Source organism: Marmota monax, unplaced genomic scaffold (assembly GCF_021218885.2).
Source record: "Marmota monax isolate L192 unplaced genomic scaffold, Marmota_monax_Labrador192_F-V1.1 WCK01_AAM20220418_F8-fsc00067, whole genome shotgun sequence".
Lineage (NCBI taxonomy): Eukaryota > Metazoa > Chordata > Mammalia > Rodentia > Sciuridae > Marmota > Marmota monax.
In genome coordinates this window covers 8,093,486-8,115,394 of record NW_026695065.1, presented here as the reverse complement: position 1 = coordinate 8,115,394, position 21,909 = coordinate 8,093,486, and the positions used below count along the sequence as shown (strand labels likewise).

The 21,909-nt window shown below is 34.2% G+C and overlaps 1 protein-coding gene across 11 annotated transcripts in view; it reads right to left on the bottom strand.

Moving 5' to 3' along the window:
- Positions 1–21,909, bottom strand: part of Diaph2 (diaphanous related formin 2) — an 867,887-nt gene that overhangs the window by 476,233 nt on the left and 369,745 nt on the right. For all 11 annotated transcript variants that reach the window (XM_046427818.2, XM_046427819.2, XM_046427820.2 and 8 more), the window contains one exon: positions 2,409–2,510. In XM_046427818.2, the coding sequence (XP_046283774.1) occupies positions 2,409–2,510 (102 nt within the window). The remainder of the gene's footprint in view (positions 1–2,408; positions 2,511–21,909) is intronic.

The following is a 21,909-nucleotide window of genomic DNA, read 5'->3' as shown; positions in this document are numbered from 1 at the left end:
TCTTTTTGGTTATAAGAACTACCATTATGTTATCACAGTGTTTATGTTCAAGTAACCCTTATTTTACTTAAAAATGGCCCCAAACTGAAAAAAATAGTGATTCTGACAATTTCAATTTGCCAAAGAGAAATTCTAAAGTGCTTCCTTTAGGGATCATCTTACAAAATCACTAAAAGAGTGAGCACGGACCAATAAGATATTTTTGGAGAAAGAAGGAAAAAACGAGAGAGAGACCACATTCACATAACACTTATTTCAGATTGTTATAATTTTTTTAATTTTAATTTTTTTTTTAGAGAGAGAGAGAGAGAGAGAGAGACGAGAGACAGAGGAGAGAGAGAGAATTTCAATATTTATTTTTCGGTTTTTCGGCAGGCACAACATCTTTGTTTGTATGTGGTGCTGAGGATTGAACCCGGGCCGCACGCATGCCAGGGAGCGCGCTACTGCTTGAGCCATATCCCTAGGCCAATTATAATTGTTTTATTTTATTATTGTAGTTGAGATTTTACTGTGCCTAACTTATAGATTAAACTTTTTAATAGGTACGTAATATATATGAACAAAAAACATAGCACATATGGGGTACAGTACTATCAGTGGTTCTTGCTCCCATGGGAGATCTCGGAACATATCCCACGCAGAGAAGGAAGAACTACTGTACTTAGCAGTTCTCCCACACAAGAAAAAATTTTAAGTGCCTGAGTCATCAAAGTACCCTGCGTTCCCGCCGACACTCATGTGGTGTACTGTTAGTTGCTTTATGCATTAAGTCATTATTTCACCTGTCAACATTGACTGAATTACACAAATTTTATGTCATGTTGGAATAATTCAACAAATTATACCTAGAATAGCTTATAATTACTAAGAAAGTATTTTCCAACACATTCGATTTAATCTCCATTAAATATATTTTTCAAATAATATAGATAGATGTGTTCTTATCACTAGAACCTAAGATTTTCTATTTTTTAATCAATATTATGTTGTATAGGATTTATTTTTCACGAAACGGTCTATATGACTTTTTAGGTACTAAAAGAAAAATGAATCCTGTCTATGCAAATGATTACCTACACATAAAAAGCAAAGGAGATCTCCAAAATCTAAGTAAATAATTCTGACAGATGTCAACAAGCAATTGAGATCATATTGTATTTTTTTAAAAAGTACTGAACATCAAATTTATAAAGAAAATGTATGACCAAGTAAGCAATGTACAAATTCAAAACAGCTATTAGTACACTGCTTTTTTTTACAGCTACATTCCTACTGACACAAGAATGATGAGTTGTTTATTTTAATCTGATTCTCTATAGCACATTCTTTAACAAAATAAATTCCCATGGTATTCTTTAAGCAATTAGAAACGCTTGATGTGTTGAAATTTCTCATGCATAGTGTTTTAGTACACTTGGAATCTCAACAGTCTACTATACTGACAAAAAATATTCTGAATCCAACGCAGAGGGAAGAGTACAACAAAATAAAACTTAAAGGGCTACTTAAATGAAGATGAGTTTAACTGTCCATCTACTGTAGCAATGGCTGACAGTTTTGGTAAAGGTTTCAAGGTTCAGTAATTAGTCTGGGCTTTCTTACTCTTCATTTCTTCTTGATTTTTGTTACCATTTTTGTCATTTCTTTGATGTGCTGAGGATATAACCCAGGGCCCGGCACTTTCTAGGCAGGAACTCTACCACTGAACTATATCCCTAATTGTCAGTAACCTCTCTTAAAGTGCAACAGTTGAAATTTTTACTAGCTGGCCTCACAATTACTCAAGTGCAAAGGATAGCAGTAAAAGGAGTTTTGCAGAATGGGAACAATGTGAATACTCTAAAATTATAAATGCCAGACTCAAGCAAAAGGGAAAAAAAAACCTAATACTCTTTTTTTTCAACTTTGCCTTGTTTGACAAGATTCACTAAGAAGGTTTTATTAACAGTACTTTCCAGAACAAGGCTAAATTGTGATTTTTATTTATAGTGGCTAAGTGACAAAAAGGTAACCCAAATCATAATTACACAGAAGTTTGTTTCTTTTCCTTTTTTTTACTTTTATTTGTTTAGTACTTTCTTTTTATACCAGGGATTTACCCAGTAGCGCTTAACCATAGAGCCACATCCCCAGCCCTTTCTGTTTTTATTTTGTATTTTGAGACAGTGTCTCACTAAATTATTTAGGGCCTGGATAATTTGCAGAGGCTGGCTCTGAACTTATGATCCTCCTGCAATCAACCTCCAAAGTCTCTATGATTAAAGGTGTGTTCCACCATGTCCACCTACAGAATTTTGTTTCCATCTATACTAATATTGTTCAAAAAATTTACAACTTTGTTTAAATACATTTTGCAACCCCTCACCATCACCACAACCACCCCCTAAGTGGAAGATACTACATACACAGATTCTGAGCTGTTTTCGGATCCAAAACTCTTAATTCTTTCAGTTTCTTCTTTGCAGGTATACTCTTCTTTATTTCTGAAGGTTCTGTATTTTTTTGAACTGAAAGAAAAATTTTTATTCATAAACATTAATGATACTAATCCAAGTACATGAAATAACATTAGTAAGGCATATTAACTACATTAATAAAACTCATTCTGAAATCAATAAATGTGTTTATTTAATTAGTTCAGGGAAGATGATAAACATAAAAATACAGACCTGTTTAGAGGTTTCCCTACAAATTAAATATCAGCACTTAAGCAGAAAAGATAAGCCAAATAGAAACAAAAATCAATTGATGCTTCTTACCTAATGTGTAACATTAATTACTCCTTTACCAGATACCTACAGCACAATGGAATTAAATATATAATAAAATCTCACTAATTTGGACTAAGTGAGAAAAAAAGGAAGATAAAGACTTCTTCTAAAATATGCAAAAATTTCTTTAATTCAGTGAAAATGCTTTAAAGAACCTAAGGTAACTTAATTGATAAACAGGTAGCCATAAAAAAAAATTCCAGCTGACTCTACTTTGAAGAGTAGATATAATTCAGACTGTTGTGGCACATGCCTGTAATCCTATTAACCAGCAAGGCTAAAACAGGGGATTTCAAGTTCAAAATCAGCCTCATCAACTTAGCAAGACTCTGTCTCAAAAATAAATAAATAAAATAAAAACAGTAGCATTGTGTGTGTGTGTGTGTGTGTGTGTGTGTGCTGAACCTCAAAGTGATGGTCTTTTGATTAAGTTAGCCTTGTCTCCTTCCCCATTTTTGAAATACTGTTTGTTTTGTTTCAACAAAATGTTTACTTTTGAGTTCCTCAGGTCACATTTTAATTCAAATGGTCACAGGGACTTAAAAAAACTGAAAAACTGTAAGGAGTAGTAATGCTAAGGAGTGGCTTTACCTATCCATAATCTCTATGAGTACACCTTCCAAAGAAGCCACCACAGAAAAAAATGTAAAAACCTTACACGAATAAAGAAGAAGTCAAATCCATAAACCCTTCCTGTACAGAACATCTTCAATTATCATTGTCCTAAAGTATGGCAGTTTACAGCTTCCATTATAAAAATAGTGTGGTGGTTAATGGGACCATCAAATTATGTGAGAAAAGTAAAAGGGACAATTTTTTCTCAATCAAGTACACTGATAGGCATTTGTCCTCAAATGAGTGATGCTCAATTGTATAAGTGATTCCTAGGGCCACAATTGTGCTATTTCTTTGCACTTTAAAAAATATAACTTCAGGGCTGGGAGTGTAGATCCATGTTAGCTGAATTGCCTATCATGTAGGAAGCCCAGGGTTCAATCCCAAGTACTATGCAAAAACCAAAACAAATAAATTTAAAAAAAAATTAACTGTGATCTAAAACTTGTGAAGGATACTACAAGTAACTTTTTTTCTCTTAGGGAAAAGTTACTAGTATAGTACATTTTTTACAAAGACAATGTATTCATGAACATTGGCATCTGGGAAAAAAATCTCAGCATGGCATTAAACGCATGAACGTATTGCAAGTCTATTAAGATTATCTTTGTTTGAATGGTGTAAAATACACACAACTAAGCACAGAAATAAAAGACAAAATAAGTCACCTAAATAACTAAATTCTTAATAGTGCTAAGCTTTACCTGACTTAACCAATCTAAAAATGATATATAGTCTCAGGAGACTAGATAATAATTACACTGGAAAATTATCATTTTATAAGAGGTAGCAAATAGTTTCCATGCTAACTCAACACAAAGTCACTGCTATTACTCAAAGAATAACTGCATTTAATGTTATTTCTTTCAAAATCCACCACTAGGATTGGGGATATAGCTCAGTGGTAGAGCTTTTGGCTAGCCTGTGTTCAATCCACAGCATCACATACATAGACACATAAAATCAACTCAAGTGTCCTCAAAGGATCATTCTAAGGGCACAGTGTCTCACCTATGTCATCCTCACATTTTAGTTATTCTAATTTTCAAGCCACTCTCAGACACCCTAAGTTTCTTAAGACCACTGTATATGAAGAAATCACATTTCAACAGTCATTTCTTCTGTCTATGAAAATATATTAATCATATTGACGTTACTGCTGGAAGCATATGCAAATTTTAGAAGCCACAGAAATAGTGAAGAAAAGTATCCTAATTTCTTTATACACCTCAATCTCCAGTATGGGAGACTAAGTATCCAAGTACATATGAGATGAAAGTGCTATAGCATGAAGAGGATATTAAAAATATTCAGTAAACAGACTCCTGGCTAACCTAGGCATAAATAATGCTCAATACATGACTTCATACTTAAGCATGTTTTCATTAAAATATAGTCTATCCTTTCCCCTTTTCAAATGAACAAATTGTTTAAAATTAGACTTTGTCATCCTAAATATCAATAGTCACAGTTTTGCTTTTGGAATCTTTTGGAATCCTTGTGTTATACAACTTGGCTTAAATCCTGGGTTCAAACAGGAATTCCATGAGTGAGAACTGCTGCTTTGAGAATCACTATAGTAAAAGCAAGCTTAAAATAGTTCTTTAACTAGACAAGCTTTCTAAAACAATCATGTTTTTACCATGATAAGTAGCTAATTGACTGGTGGCTATTATTGCCTTTGGCTTTTTGTTTTAAAAAGTATTCCTCCAGGGATCACAATCACAGAGTTAGATAGAGAGTTCAAAGAATAACAATGAAACATCAAATATCTGTATAGAATTGAAAACTTCATGTTAAAAATCGCCTGAATTCATAATACCCTCAAAATGTCATTTTAATAGAATGATTTTACTCTATGTACATTTCTAATGCTTACAAAACTTGAAATAAATGATTATAGTAATTCTATAATTAATTGAAATTACTTAGAATGGACTGAAGACTTTTTTTAAAAAAAAGTTTTAGTACAAAAATATCAAGAATTGGCTTTGTCATCAATTGTCCTAAGGTCCTGAGGTACTCAGCAATGCCTCCAGTCAAATGTGATCTCCCTGTGCAAATGAAAAAACATATTGAAACTAGGTTTGAATCCAATGGATCAAATTAATTCAAGTGCTTAAACTGGCACTTCTAATCGACAGAATAATAATGAAACATTATAAAATAGTGTCTTGTAGGAAGATAATGATGCTAATAATAAAGACATTTGTATTATTATTAAAGATACGTTAACATCAAGATACTCATTATCTAAGATAAAATGCCCACTGAGTATTCTCATCTTTCCTTTAATGCATGGATTTTTATAAGCAATTGTACTATAAATTTATTCCTTTACAACTGAGGGATGTTCATCGACACAAATAAAATAAACATGGTTATATATTTTCCCAAACTAATTTGGGCAAATGTTGAGAAATCCCCTATCAAATTTTGCTATCCCACTGGATACACAGACCATGTGACAAAAATGTTTATAATTTGTGGCAAATATTAAGATATTCTAAGTGAGTAACTGGATGTTTCACACAGTAATATCTAACCATAAATTCTAATAAAATATGTATAACTAATTTATCTTAAAGTTCTAGTGAGATAGTTTGCTACAATCAGAATCAATATACACACTCACACTGCACAAAAAGTCTGCCTCTAAGTGGATCAAGGACCTAGGCATTAGGCCAGAAACTCTGCTATTACTAGAAGAAAAAGTAGGCCCAATTCTCCAACATGTCTGCTTAAGAAACAATTTGCTAAATAAGACTCCTAAAGAACAGGAAATAAAATCAAGAGTCCATAAATAGGATGATATCAAACTAAAAAGCTTCTATACAGCAAAGGAAACAATCAAGAACGTGAAGAGAGATCCTACAGAATAGGAGAAAATCTTTAACACCAGTATTTCAGTTAACGCATTAATTTCCAGGATACACCAAGTACTCAAAAAACTTACCACCAGAAAAATAACCCAATCAATAAATGGGCAAAGAAACTGAAGAAACACTTCACAGAAGTATATAAATGGTCAAAAAATACATGGAAAAAATATTCAAGACCTCTGGCAATTAGAAAAATGTAAATTAAAACTATATTGAGATTCCATCAAACTCCAATCAGAATTGCAGCTATTAAGAATGCAAACAACAATATGTGTTGGTGAGTATGTGGGGAAAAGGGCACACACATACATTGCTGGTGGGAGTGGAAATTGGTGCAGCCAATATGGAAAGCAGTATGGAAATCCTTGGAAAACTGAGAATGAAACCACTATTTGACCTAGCTATCCCACTACTCAGTTTATACCCAAAGAACTTAAAAACAGCATACTACAGGGACACAGTCACATTAATGTTTAGCAGCACAATTCACAATAGCTAAACTGTAGAGCCAACCTAGATGCCCTTCAGTATATTAATGGATAAAGAAAATGTGATGTGTACACACACACACACACACACACACACACAATGGAATAGTAGTCAGCATTAAAAGAGAATAAAATCATGGCATTTGCAGGTAAATAGATGGAGTTGGAGAATACCATGCTAAGTAAGCCAATACCAAAAAACAAAATGTCAAATGTTTTCTCTCATTTAAAGATGCTGATTCATAATGAGGTTAGGGGGCATGGGAAGATTAGATGAACTCTAGATAGGGCAATGGGGTCAGAGGGGAAGGGAGAAGGCATGGGGGTAGGAAAGATGGTGGAATGCGATGGTCATCATTACCCTAAGTACATGTATGAAGACACCAGTGCTGTGACTCAACTTTGGGTACAAAAAGACATATGAAAAATTGTGCTCTATATGCATAATATGAATTGTAATGCATACTGCTGTCATATATAAAAAATAAATTTTTAAAAAGAGATTAAAAAATTATGCAAGTAGGGGTTGTGGCTCAGTGATAGACCGATTGCCTAGCATTTGTGAGGCACTGGGTTCGATTCTTAGCACCACATATAAATTAATAAAATAAAGGTACAATGACAATTTTAAAAATATTTTTAAAAAAGAATACAAGTAACAATAAATTTTGGGAAGGATATGGGAGAAAGGTACACTTATACATTGCTGGTGGGACTGTAAATTGGTGCAACCACTATGGAAAGTATATGGAGATTCCTCAGAAAACTTGTAATGGAACTACTATTTGACCCTGCTGTCCCATTCCTTGGTCTACTACCAAAGGATTTAAAAACAGCATAATACAGTGATGTAGCCACATCAATATTTATAGCAGCTCAACTCATAAGAGCTAAGCTATGGAAACAACCTTGGTGTCCTTCAACAGATAAATGGATAAAGAAAATGTGTTATATACACAATGGAATGTTACTCAGCCTTAAAGAATAATGAAATAATGACATCTGCTGATAAATGGATAGAATTGGAGAATATCATGGTAAGTGAAATAAGCCAATCCCCAAAACCTAAAAACTGAAGTTCTCCTTGATTTGTGGATGAGATCCCAAAACTAGGGAGTTTGGAGAGGGGGGGAATAATAGAAATCCATTGGATTAGATAAAGGAAAACCAAGGGAATGGAAGGGGGAGGGGAATAGGAAAAAACATAATTAATTGGACATAACTTTTTTTTCTTTTTTTGATACTGGGGATTCAACTCAGGGGCATTTAACCACTGAGCCATATTTCCACCCCTATTTTGTATTTTATTTAGAGACAGAATCTCACTGAGTTGCTTAGTGCCTCACCGTTGATGAGTCTAGCTTTGAACTCATGATCCTCCTGTCTCAGCCTCCAGAGCCCCTGGGATTACAGGAGTATGCCACCACACCTGGCTGGACATAACTTTCTTAGCCTTGTAAATGAATACACAACCAGTGTAACTCTGCATCATGGACAACCACAAGCATAGGGTACAAAATAGAATAAGATATATTCTATGCATGTATAATTTGCCAACATACATTCTAGTATCATATATAGCTAAAAAGAACAAATAATAAATTTTTGTTGAACACCTACTATATGTTAGCTTTGGCAAGAGTGTACATAACAGTGGCATAAAATCATAACATCTACTCATATATCATCATCATATGTAAACTACAAATTCTGGAAATATCTCCAAAAGATTTCTAAAATTTATGATTTCCTCTATTCATACCCAGAGAATTTAGATGTATACACGCATGTCACACAGTGAATTCTCTGTTTTTGTAATAATTTAGTTTCATATTATGCAATAAAGTATTTTTTGAATTAGCATCAATTGATATGTTGTATCATATTATAAAGAATATGTGGGGAATTAAAAGATAAATAAATCCTATACAACATATATAAAAAGAAAGTTAATAATGTTAGTTTTCAAAACCATATTGAAAATTTGTAATAATTTCATGCATATACCTATAGATATATTCAACAAGCAAATGTTTGACCATTCTTTTAGATATATCATACAAATAAAAGAACTGCAATCAACATAAACTTCAATGTAATTTTATACATGTTGATACAATTCCATAATTGATTCTAAATACATGAAACTAATTTTAATTAATTAATTGAAGCAGGTATCATTTTAATTTCAATTAATTACCTGGTAATGTTAAAGTGAGTACAATGACAATGTCAGGTAGGAATATCTGAGTTCTGTAATAGCTGCAATAAGTTTATTTGTTATTTTCCATTTTCTCTTTTGAATCACCCTTGCCTTTGTATTTTTGGAAATATCATACAAACTTGATGGAAAAATGGGCAAGGGAAAAAGACAGACAACAAACAGCACAGGCAAATATAAAAAAATAACAGTACTAGTAGTCCCTCCTACCACAGTCATCACCAAAACAAACATTTAATTAAATATTTGCAGTGGGTATCTGGCACTAATTTAATATTTATATCACTTTATGTGACAGGTGTTACTACGGTCATTTTACAAATGAGGAAAAAAAAATAAACATCTGACCAAGTTCATGTAGGTAATAATGAAAAGATGCTCAGCATACCAGTAATCAGAGCAATGTAAATAAAAATAATTAAAAGAAATATCATTTCAGTCATATAACTGGAAATTTAAAAAAAAGTTTCAGTATACCAGTATTGATGACATTATTAACAAGAATCTGAGTATAACAACAACAGTAGTAAAAAATCTGGAATCAACCTTACACACTAACATCTAATCATTTGAAAGTGTGCTTACCATAACTAAAACCTAACGTAGGAAAATCAAGGAAACAAGGATGTACACTAAAGCAATGTATATAAAAGTACAAAAATTGGAAATAATGCACAGATCCAAGAGTTATAGGATAAAACAATGCTGTGGTATATCAATATAAGGAAACAAAACACATCTTTAGTTACTATAGCTACATATTTCAACAAGGACAGATCCCAAGTATAACAGAAGAAAAATAAAAGTTGTGGAAAACAGCACACACAGTACAATATCATTCATCTAAATTAAAAATAATACAGAGACTTGTCTTGTGTGTTGTTCATAGATGAATATATACAAAGCAGATTAATAATAGCAGTTCCATCGGAATAGGTACAACCTTGGAATCATAAAACTTACCTCTAATGTTTTATTTCTTTAAAAGGAAAGATCTGAAGTAAATACAACTAAATGTTAACATCTGTTCGATCTCATCTGTTCATTATAGGTGGCTGGTGTATGGGATTTTACTATATTAGCCTTTGCAGTTTTCTAATTTTGACCGAAAAAAAATCACATGACAATTTTTATAAACTGTTAAGTGTTGGAAATCCTGAGGATCAAGCCTAGATAGGTATCACAAACAATATGGAAGAGAATAATAAAAATGCAGGTAAATATTACTCAGTTTGGGAAAGAACCACAACTTTGTGTTCAATTGCTTGTGAGTCTATTTTGTGTATAATAACATGTTTGTTTGTCAAACCTTGAGAGGGAAAGCTGCTGTAATATGCATAAAACATTGCACTTCTGTCTCTTTTTACATGCTACATATTGTAGCTATGAAACTTCCCCTTTCCCCTTTCCTTAGTGTACAGCTGTACACTAAGGTATCCTACAGAAAAGCAGGTCTCCTCCTGACACCTGCATAGTACCTGAAGCAATAGGAATGGCATTATCAGGTATGTTCCTGAAGTTCAGAGCACATTAAACAAGACTAATGGCTCTAATGATAGGAATCACACACACATACTTTGTAATGATTTCCTAATTAAGGAAGAAATCTTACTGGTTGTGGTTTATACAAGAACCCCCCCCACACACAAAATCAGGAAGCACATGTTACTGCAAATTAACATCTGCATAACTAATATACTTGTACACCTGTTCATTAAGCCAATTACTGAGCAATGCTAAATGTCACCAGAACACTATGTTTAACAATGTGCATAGCTAACGTTGTATATTTTCAAATGGACCTCCATAGCTTAGCAAGTAATGTATATTTTGGAAGGTCCAATAAAGGTGTCTTAGGGTTCTAGGAACAAATTTTCCTTATGTCAAGGGGCAATTTAAAAACCCAAACTGAGGATTTGATTCTTACCTCAAAACTAGTATTTAACAAACGAGTTTGCAGAAGTTCTTCCTGTAAACCTTTAACCTTCAACCTTGAGGAAGTGCCTATTCAAGATACAGTCAGTCCTTTTACCACACGTTATCTCTTGATTTGTAAGTACCAAGTGACATTTTTCTGGCTATCCCATATACTCAGAACTCCCTGTTATACTAAATCTCATAATTCATGTCACAAATCAATGAGTCAAGTAATAAACTCCAAGAGGTTGGTGAATCAAATATGGAAAAATACTAGAAAAAGCATAAAGGAATAAAATACAATGCTAAAATCCAGTACCCTAGGCCAATAGGGCAGTTCTTGTTGATGATATAAGTTGGGAACTCATTACACACAGGCTTTTCTGATGTAATGTGGTTAATCTTAGATGGGTACAAATCTTGCACACAATTTAGTCTTATGCAGAACACAGCAAACTGTGCTTAAAAAGACTCAGTGAAAAAACATTTGTAGCCAGGGTCTCACCTTGACAATGCAGGATCTTTAAGTGTTAGTTTCAGGGACATTTCAGCATGTCTAGAAGTCAGTTGTTGTGGTTTAGATATTAGGTGTCCTCCAAAAGTCCATGTGTGAAACAATGCAAAAAAGCTTAGAGGTGAAATGACTGGGTTATGAGAACCTTAACCTAAGCAGTGAATTAATTCCCTGGTAGGGATTAACTGGGTGGTAACTCTATGTAGGTAGACTGTGGCTGGAAGAGGGGAGTCATTTGGGGTGTGTCTCTGGGATATAAAGTTTGGCCCTGATGAGCCAGAGAGCCCTGGTGAGATTAACAGAGCTAAGTATCTCTTTGCTTCTTGGGGGGGATTTCCCGAGCAGCTTTCCTCTGTCATGGCCATCAGCTATGATGTTCTGCTTCACTTCAAGCACAGAACAAAGGAGTCAGCCACCTATGGATAGAAACCTCTGAAACTGTGAGCACCAAATTAACATTCATCTTCTAAAATTGTTCTTGTCAGGTCTTTTGGTCACAGTACTAGAAAAGCAGAAAAAAATCAGAGTTGTAGATTTCACCAGAGATTTATTCAAATGGGACTACTGGGACTACTTTTCCTAAAAGAGGCTGCTTTGCTGGTTCCTTTTCTTTTCTTAGATATCGCTACTTCTATAATGAGTTTCTCAGATTTAGCATATCCAAAACTGAAGTCTGGATCTTACTCTCAAAATTGCTCCTTCATCTCAGTCTCCACAAATGGTGACACAATCATAATTATTAAAGCCAAAAAAATATTGAGCCTTCACTGAGTCTTCTCTCACACAGTTCACATCCCACTCTTCAGCAAACCCAGGATTTGATCACTTCTCTTCACCATCAAGTATGTCCTGGGGTATTTCAGTGGCCACATAACTGGTCTACACTATGACATATCACCTTCATTCTATCCTGACAACTAGCTAATCAATGTTATTCCTCTGCTGAAAACCTTCCAATGGCTTCCTGTCTTATTCAGAGTAAAAGCTGAAACCTTTAAAAAAGTCTAGAGTGCCTTACTTTATTTCACACCCACTCCTTAGCTACTCTGACCTCATTTCCTACTACTTTTCTCTCATTTATTCTACTTCAGTCACATGCCTTCTTTTTTTTTTCAAATATTTCAAACCTCCTTTTTAGAGAAGAGTCCTTGCATATGATGTTCTATCATCCTCAGATTGTCTTTCACTTCTTTCAGATCTTTAGATCTTGTTCTATGCCATCCTCTCACAGAGAACTTTCTTGATGAGGCAATTAAATATTGTAATGTCTCCCTCTTGACACTCCTTATTTCCTAGGCCTGATTCACTTTTCCCCATAGCAGTTATAGCTACCCAACATAAGTCTATACTACTATTATAAGTATTATGCCTTACTTATTTTTATATTGTCTATGATGTCAGCTCAGTTAAAAACAAGGGATCTGTGACTATTCTGTTTGTAACAGTGACTATCCTATACTAGTATGTATAATTATGCCTAGAAGAGAATCATTATACACACACACACCTGCTAGTGCAAAAAGACCTATGTAAAAGGCATTAAGTATTAGTATTGCCAATAGCAAAATATTATAAATGTTCATAAAACAGAGTCACAGTGAATAAACTGTGATACATTGGGCATTGTATATAATAGCAAAAAAATCTGAAGCACGTGAAAATCTTCTCCAAAAAGACAGTTAAACTATGGAACATTTACTAAATGGACTACTCTGTTGCTATATCAATGACCAAGGCCATTCTATACGAAATGATATGAGATGATCTTTAATAAATAATATCAAATGAAATAGAGTGCATAGACTGTGAAATACATGCTACCATTTATGCGGGGAAAAACAACAATATTTATACATACTATCTGGTGTATGCATAGTATGTTTCTGATAGGATATAGTTGTTGTTTGAATGTGTTTCCAAATCTCATGTGTTGGAAATGTAATCCTACAAGCAACCATGCTGAGTGGTGGGAACTTTAAGAGCTGATTAGTTCATAAGCGCTCCACACTCACAAAGGGATTGCCAGGAATTGATTATAGACATGGGTTCCTGATCACAGGAATGGGTTTGTTATTGGTGTGAGTCTGATTCTCTCCCACACACACACACACGACTGTTCATGGGAAGTATGTATACATGCTTGTGGCATGTTTTGTCTCTTTCCTCTCTCCTGCATGCACACATGTACTTGTCCTGCTGTCTTCTCTAGTGGGATAAGACTACAAGGAAGACCTTGCCAAATACTGGCCCCTCAAACTTGGATTTTCCATCCTTCAGAACTATAAGAAATAAATTTGTTCTTTTGACATTATCCATACTCAGATATTCTATTATAGCAGCACAAAATGGACTAAGACAGATATGTAAGAAATTAATTCAAAGCTGTGGTTGCTTTGTTTTTAACATATGGTTTGGTATCCTTACTTGTCCAAACTTGAATTCTGTGTTTCGTGATCAGTAATCTCTGCAGGAGGTACGGGGTGTTTATTTTATCAGTCTCAGAGAAAAGTAAAGACAAGATAATAGAAATTGAGCAATGCTTTGAGATGCTTTCCATTCCTACTTAGACCAGCCTTATAAACCTGATGTTTGTATAACTTATGACCAAAGAACTTTAATGAGATGGTAGGAAGATATGTCAAGGATACAAGGACTCAAAGAAGTCTTTGGATTTAAAAAAAAAATGGTTGTGCAGAGTAGAAGAACATGCTCACAGAAAGCATAGGCATGATAAAGCCCAGGCCAAAGAATAATAGTTGACTAATTTCCGACTACTTCCTCCCTACTCCTGACTCCCAGCATCAGCCAAGAGAACCTCTGAAAAGCAATAAAGCCAAATTCTAGGAGTAGGAGAAGTAAGTGATCAGGACCATGAAAAGGTAGTTATTAATAAGAAAGCAGCTGTGAGTTTTCAATTACAGAAAATTTAGATTATTTAAACCATGTGTGTACTGATACATGTTTCATAGGGGCATTATTAGAATACATGGGGCACACATGTAATACTTCTAGTAACATAATATAAAAGTCACCAAACTTTTTTTTAAAGAGAGAGAGAGAGTGAGAGAGAGAATTTTTTAATATTTATTTTTTAGTTTTTTCAGCGGACGCAACATCTTTGTTTGTATGTGGTGCTGAGGATCGAACCTGAGCCGCACGCATGCCAGGCGAGCACGCTACCGCTTGATCCACATCCCCAGCCCAACGAAACTTTATCTGTATAGCACCAGATAGCAAATATTTTAGGCTTTGTAAGACATGTAATTTCTATTGCAACAGCTCAACTCTGACATTTTAGTGTAAAGGCAGCCATTAACAAGAAGTATGAGTAGGGCAGGCTTCCAATAACATCATGTTTACAAAAATAGCTGGCTAGTTGGATTTGGCCTATTGGCTATAGTCTGTCAACCCCTGACATAGTAGGAACCTCATATGTGTCTGGTCCCTTAGACCCTTCCTTTTGCAGCTAAGGTCAATTTATTCTTGTTTCTACTTTTGAACACGTGAAAAATACTCAACACTTCCCATGTGAAATAGCATCTAGAAATGCCCTATTGTAATTTTTTATTGGTAATTCTGATTTTCAAATAGCATTCACATAATCAAACACATTTATACTTCTCATGTTTCTTAAATGTGTCAATCCTAACTGTAACTATCCTTTGTTTTACTCCACATATATTCTCACATAAATTTACCATATGTCTACATGTAATATACCAATCAAAGTAAATTAACCTTAATAACATCATAAAATTTATTTCTACAATCCCATTATTATTGGGGTTGAATGAGAACCCATAAGGTGCTACACTGTTTAGTAATGTTTCACTTGGGATACACTGGTTTATGATAAAATAAAAAAGGAAGTTCTACAAAAAACACACAAACCAAGCCTTTGAATTTTATATAATACAGTTCTCTTACTTTATGCACATAAAAATATTACTGAGTATCTCAATTTGGTTTGTTGCTGGCTGAGCTCAATGGGAAACAACCAGAGCTTCATTGTCTCTGTTTTTCCCATTCGGATTCCAACTGGTTTCAATTTTATCTTCCAGCAGCAATTTTCTTTAGTTCAGAAACCACATCAGTGTGTTCTGCTGAAGGTGACTGAAGCATTAGAAAAAATTTAAGAGGGTAAGAGAGAGAGAGTATACAAACTTTTCATTTCTTTCTTTTTTAGCTCCAGTTTAGTCTTTTTGGTGACTTTATTTGAAAGAATAAAAGTAAATACTGGGACTCTTGTTGAGATGTGAAAAATTACAGTAATAATAAAATGCACAAAAACTTTACATTCTCCCGTTCTTAGGAGAAGCACAACTCCCTTCTTATTTTCAATCTATCAGGCTTTCCTGTTAAGACTACCAAGTGGGCTGGGGATGTGGCTCAAGCAGTAGCGCACTTGCCTGGCATGCGTGCGGCCCGGGTTCGATCCTCAGCACCACAAACAAACAAAAGATGTTGTGTCTGCCGATAACTAAAAAATAAATATTAAAAAATTCTCTCTCTCTAAAAAAAAAAAAAAGACTACCAAGCTTCTTGCAAGAGTACCTGATACAATGTCTCTGTATTTCCTTTCTCTTCACTGACTTGCAATCTGAATTTTAACCACATCCCTACATACAGAATCAGAATGTCAAAATCTCTATAAGAAAGGTATCTGGACATGAATCTCTTAAAAACTACCTGGGTTACTCTGGATACTACTAGCAAGGTTGGAAGCAACCACTCTATAGCACATAACAGAACATTCTATGATAGCTCAATAAGTACTTCAAATTGAAAATACTTTTCAAATTGAAAAGTACAAATATCGTCAACAATAACCCACAGAAATCCTTTTTGTAATTTCTTCTAAATCTCAGAATCTAACACTAAAGGCAATAGTTGGTCAACAATTGAGCTAACAATAGTGATTAAATAATGAGTTTAAAAGAAAGAGAAGTTTCCTCAAGGCACACTAAGTTTATTTCTAAATCAATTTTGAACTAGATATATCCTTGAAAACTAGGATCTATCATATATTTGTATTATATAGAAGCTTTTAGAATAATTGAGAATACATTTGATGCAGTAATTAAAACTGCCTGTGCACATAATAAATACTAAAATAAATACTGACATTATTGCTTTCATAGGTAAAGTTTCACAGGGGCAGAAGAAAAAAGTTTGCTATTGAAAAGGAAAGCAAATGATAGTTAGTAATCAAATGTATTCCTGCTTGTGTATATATTTCTATTTTGCCAGGTCACTGAAAATGAACAGGGCTGGTAAGGACTTTGAATATGTATAATAGAAAGAGATAAAATATTTTATTCAATAAAAACTGGGTACTTCAAAAAAAGGGAAAATTCAGTCTAACCAAAACACAGAGATGAGCTAGACAAAGTGCTAAGCAAGCATACTGCAGCTTAGTTTCATTGCTATTGCACACTATGTAGTCAGTTTAAAGCTTGTGTGCCTTAGATCAACAGAACCAAATTCTACTGAAAATGCATATTCCTAAATATAATACTCTGTTCATGTCAGCTAAATTTTACTTATGTTCCTAGCTAGCAGCATATTGATGCCACCTATAAAAAATGGGAATAATGATCACCTGAGTTCAACATGAAAGCTATTTATCAAAAAAAATACTCAACTGATATAAAACCAATTTAATAGGTGAACTCAGTTTAATATTGAGTCATTGATAATCACAACTGGTCTCTCTATGTGTATATATCATTAAATAGATCATAGTTATGTAGTTTTAACAATGAACATCCATGAGGTACTTAATTCTACTAAATGCCAGAAATGGTTTGGACTGTAAGCTTTTAAGAACTTGAGAGACAGAGAGAGAGAGAGAGAGAGAGAGAGAGAGAGAGAGAGAGAGAGAGAGAGAGAGAGAGAGAGTGTGTGTGTGTGTGTGTGTGTGTGTTTTAATTCTTGGAGGAGGGCCCAGCTATGAAAACCTCTATCTCCTCTGAGAACTATCTTTTAATATTACCATATTTAGTGCTACTGAGCATTTTTAACATTACTGTAAAAGATATAATACTGAACAAGAATATAAACCTAGTAATTTATTGTAGATTAGTAATTTCCTACTGTGTACCTTTTATTAACTTTTAAGACCAAGAGTTTAAACAATAAAGGATCCTATACTGTTTATAAAAGCACATAGGATAAAAACAATGTTTAAAACTGAACACTAATTTCTAGAGTAAAGAAAAATTCAAATGTACACTATATTCACCATGTATGGCCCTGAAAACTCGAACTAGTTATTTTGAAATCTCTAAAATGCAGATACAGCTATTAGTGTGTAAAGTAAAACACATTTCCTGGATGTTAGAATGAAATCTGTATTGTAAGGAGAAAAAGGTCAGAAATCTCTGTAATTGGAGGTTTTACCAGAAACTTACTAAAGATAAAAGAGAAAGAAATAGCCCAGGTAAGATGCAGCTGCTAATAGTCACAGACAGCAAATAAATTTGACTGGATCAGGACAGCAACCTGCTGGCTCTTTTTCCTAGCAAACTATTTCAAACCTGCTGTGCTCACCATTAAGCTGGCCTTTACTTCAACCCAGCCACTTCAGTCCTATCACTGTGGGGGATCATTGTTGTTTCCCTCATTGCTGCCACCAAAGTATGCTTCTGCCTTTAGCCTACAATGCTTTGAATCTGAACTTAACCACTGGTTAAAACTACAGACCAAGAGGAGGAAGTTAATACATAAAATTTGGAAAAGAAGTATCATAAATAAACACAATCAAATTAAAAGCTTCAAATTGACAAATACGAAATCATAGTGTGACAGTTTGGATATAAAAGATCCCCTCAAAGCTCAGGTGTTACTGGTTTGGTTTCCAGCAGGTGGTGCTATTGGCAAAATGTGGAAATTTTAGGAGGTGGGGACTATTTGGAGGAAAAAGTCACCCCCAGTGACCCCAAAATGTCACTGAACAGGATTCTGGCCCCTTCGTCTCTCTGCTTCCCAGTTGCTATGAGGTGAGTAACCTTGTTGCACCATGTATCCCTATCATGACAGGTCAAGAAACAATGAAGCCAAGTGACCATGAACTGAAACCTCTGGAACCATGAGCCAAAATAGATTTTGTTTTATTTAAGCTGTTTTTCTCAGGCATTTTGCCACAGTGACAGAAACCTGACTAACACAGATTTCTGACTGGGAAATCATACCAAAAGTATTAGTTTAAAAACCTGCACTCCAAAGTTGGGTATGGCAAAAACAAATAACTAAAGAATGCTAGTATGTCTTGATTTCCATTTAGATCACATGGAATTAAATCTGACAAGACATTTGAAAGGGCATCAATTATATCAACTACCTGGTATACTAAAGAAAACTGAGGCCTATCAGGTATAAGTGGATATATAAGTGAAATAGTTATACTTAATTAACATCATACTTAAAGTCTTACTACCAAATTATATGCATTTTTAATATGTTACTGCCATGATATGATTCCATGTATACTGTAATTCTTTGTGCCTAATATGGATGAAAAGATTATGGAAAGTACAGGCAGAAATAGAAAAGGTATGCCAGAACTCTTAAGTGGCTGCAAAATACTTTGAGCTTGCCTCATTTAACATCATTTTTATTTATCCATTAAGACCCAAATAAGGTGTCACTCTCTACAAAATCTTCCTTAATTTCCACTATATTCTTCATCTACATACAATTTGCAAACTCTTACAAAAAAGAACATGCTTGATACAACTTTATCTTCCACATCAAAAGTATGTGGAAGGTAATACTCAGGATATAATATGTGAATAATATGAAATATTAAATGGGATGATGATGAGGGTACTGGAAAAAATGTGAATTTCATGATCATCTGACTTCGAAATATAACTAAAGCCTAAGCACTGAGGATGTCTGATATCAGACTCAGAGAAGAAAGAACAACCAATTAAAGGGACAAAAAAGAACAATTGAAAAGATGTGAGAAACAGGAGAGTACATTGTCACAAAAGTGAGAAAGTAAAATGTTCCAATAAGAGAAAGTAAATCAACAGTGTCAAAAATAGCAGGAAGATCAGGCATAGTCTAAATCCATCCCCCACCCCCCAAAAAAACTTAGAAGAAAATGGGCCATTTCAGACCACATAGAACAATTTCAAATGAACAATGACAGAAGCCATGTTACAGTAGAGAGAAACAAGTAAATGGAAACAGTGAGTAGAGGCCACTCACTTGAGGCATTTAACATTTGACTATTTAATAAAATAGTTATATCTATAGTGTGAAAAAGACAGAAACAAAGTTAGTGCATCTGAGCTTTGTATAAGTTTGCCCATTACAAGAAGGTACTTGGATGTCAAACTCAAGATCATCTTTTATGCCCAAAATGATTTCAGAACAAACCCAGCATACAATGATTTACTGAAAAAGATCAATAGAAACTGTACAAAAGAGATTATACTGCTCAACGATCCATGTTGCATCAATATCTATAATGGGATAAGGCAAGGTGATACAATGGCCCAAAGCTTCCTGAAATTGCTCTTTAACAAAATCAACTGGAAAAATAAAGTCCACATACACAGTAATCAAGTACCACTCCCTCTTTTCACTGATGGCAAAACAGCATTTCCCAATATCACAAAAGGAAAAAAAAAGTAGCATGTAGCAGTATACCAACAGAACCAGGCTGGAAATGATTCTTTAGGGAAGGAAAGACTATATAACAAACAGTGCATGAGACTGTCAACATTTCTGGCAAAGAAACATGACAACCCCATTTGAGTCAACAAAACTGATATGTTCAAAGGAAAATGCCACTGAAGAGCAGCCTCTACCATTTTTACTGGCAGACAAAAAGTTACTGGATAGCAAACAACTAATGAAGATTAGAGCACTATTTACTTCCATTATATTTGGGGAAAACTAATATGGAGTATGACCTACAACGTTAGTTGAAGAAAATAACCTGGCTGTCACAAAATTATCGATGGTGTCCTGAATGTGTGAATTCTCACAATATATAAACCTAATGGTAGTTATTAAAGCTTCAACACCAAGTACAGACGGACCAGGTAAGTGGCCTGCCAATAACATAACAGGTAACTCTCTTAACTTACTGACTGAATTGTAAACCTTACTAAGAGAAACCATTCTAATAAAAGAATAAAATTTACTGGGTTCATTTAGTGAAAAGGCATGCTTTCTCAAAATGAAAGCATAACATAATTAAAAAAAACAGCTCAGCTCCTAGTTTGGGCAGGCAAAGTACGACCCTAGGAAGCCAAAGAGCTATAGTTTAAAACGGAAATGTCTCCCAAAGGTTCATGTGTTGAAGGTTTGGTACCTACTTGGTGGTGTTATTGGAAGATGATGTTAAATTTGTAAGAGGTAGGCTGGTGGGAAGACATGGGTCAATGGGGCTATGCCTTTGAGGGATGTATTCTACCCTGGACATTTCCTCTCTCACACTCTGCTTACTGGCTGCCATGAGCTGAGCAGCTTTCCCCTGTTATGCCCTTCTTCCATGATCTTTTGCCCACCTCAGGTCCAGAGCAATGGAGCCAGCTAACCATGGACTGAAACCTCTGAAACTGTGTGCCGAAATAAATCTCTTCTCTATTAAGTTGTCTTTCTCAGTTATTTTGTCACAACAATGAAGAGCTAACAAAAACCTTATAATGTCCGATATGACTGGCAAATTAATAGTTCCATTAAATCTTTTAAGTTTTACATAAAAAAAAATGGTTATCTCTATCCTCCCATATCTCTGTATGCCCAGCATGACTTATCATTCAGTAATAGCACCCAAAGCAAAGCAAATATTTAATATCCTTTCTAATAGTAGTTATTAATGATGTTGATTATCATATATGTATATATATATACATATATATATATATATATATATATCCTATTTAATGAGTGTCTTAGATTATATATATTTCTATCCCTTAATTATAATATTAACACTTCAAGGTAAGAATTTCATTTTTTTCTATACCAAAACTGGGGCTCAGACCAATGAAGTAATTTTGTCCACCTAATGACTAACAGAGCAAAGATTCAAATTCAGATCAGTATACTTTCCAATCTCCACCCTATTCTACTATAGCAAATTCCCTCTCTTAGCATGTTTATCTATAGTTTCATCAAGTAAACTAACACATATAAAACACAAAACAAAATGACTGACATATAATCAGAATATCTAAGCCAATTTCCATTCAGTGGCCTCCAACAAACACTATATTATGTGCAGTCCAACAGAGTGACCTACACAAAGTTCTGTTAAGTTATAGCTAAGCATAGCAGACATAACAAATCCCATTACTAAAAGATGATACAAGAAAATGCTGGTTTAACGAAAAGAACAGAAATGAATCAATGAGCATATCCACTGATAAATTAGATGGTAATTCAAGCATGATGCAATGACTTAAATGTTTCCCAAAGGCAAAGACGATTATTCACTGACAGTTTTCTGGGCCTGCCTTTTAATGCATATGGTCAT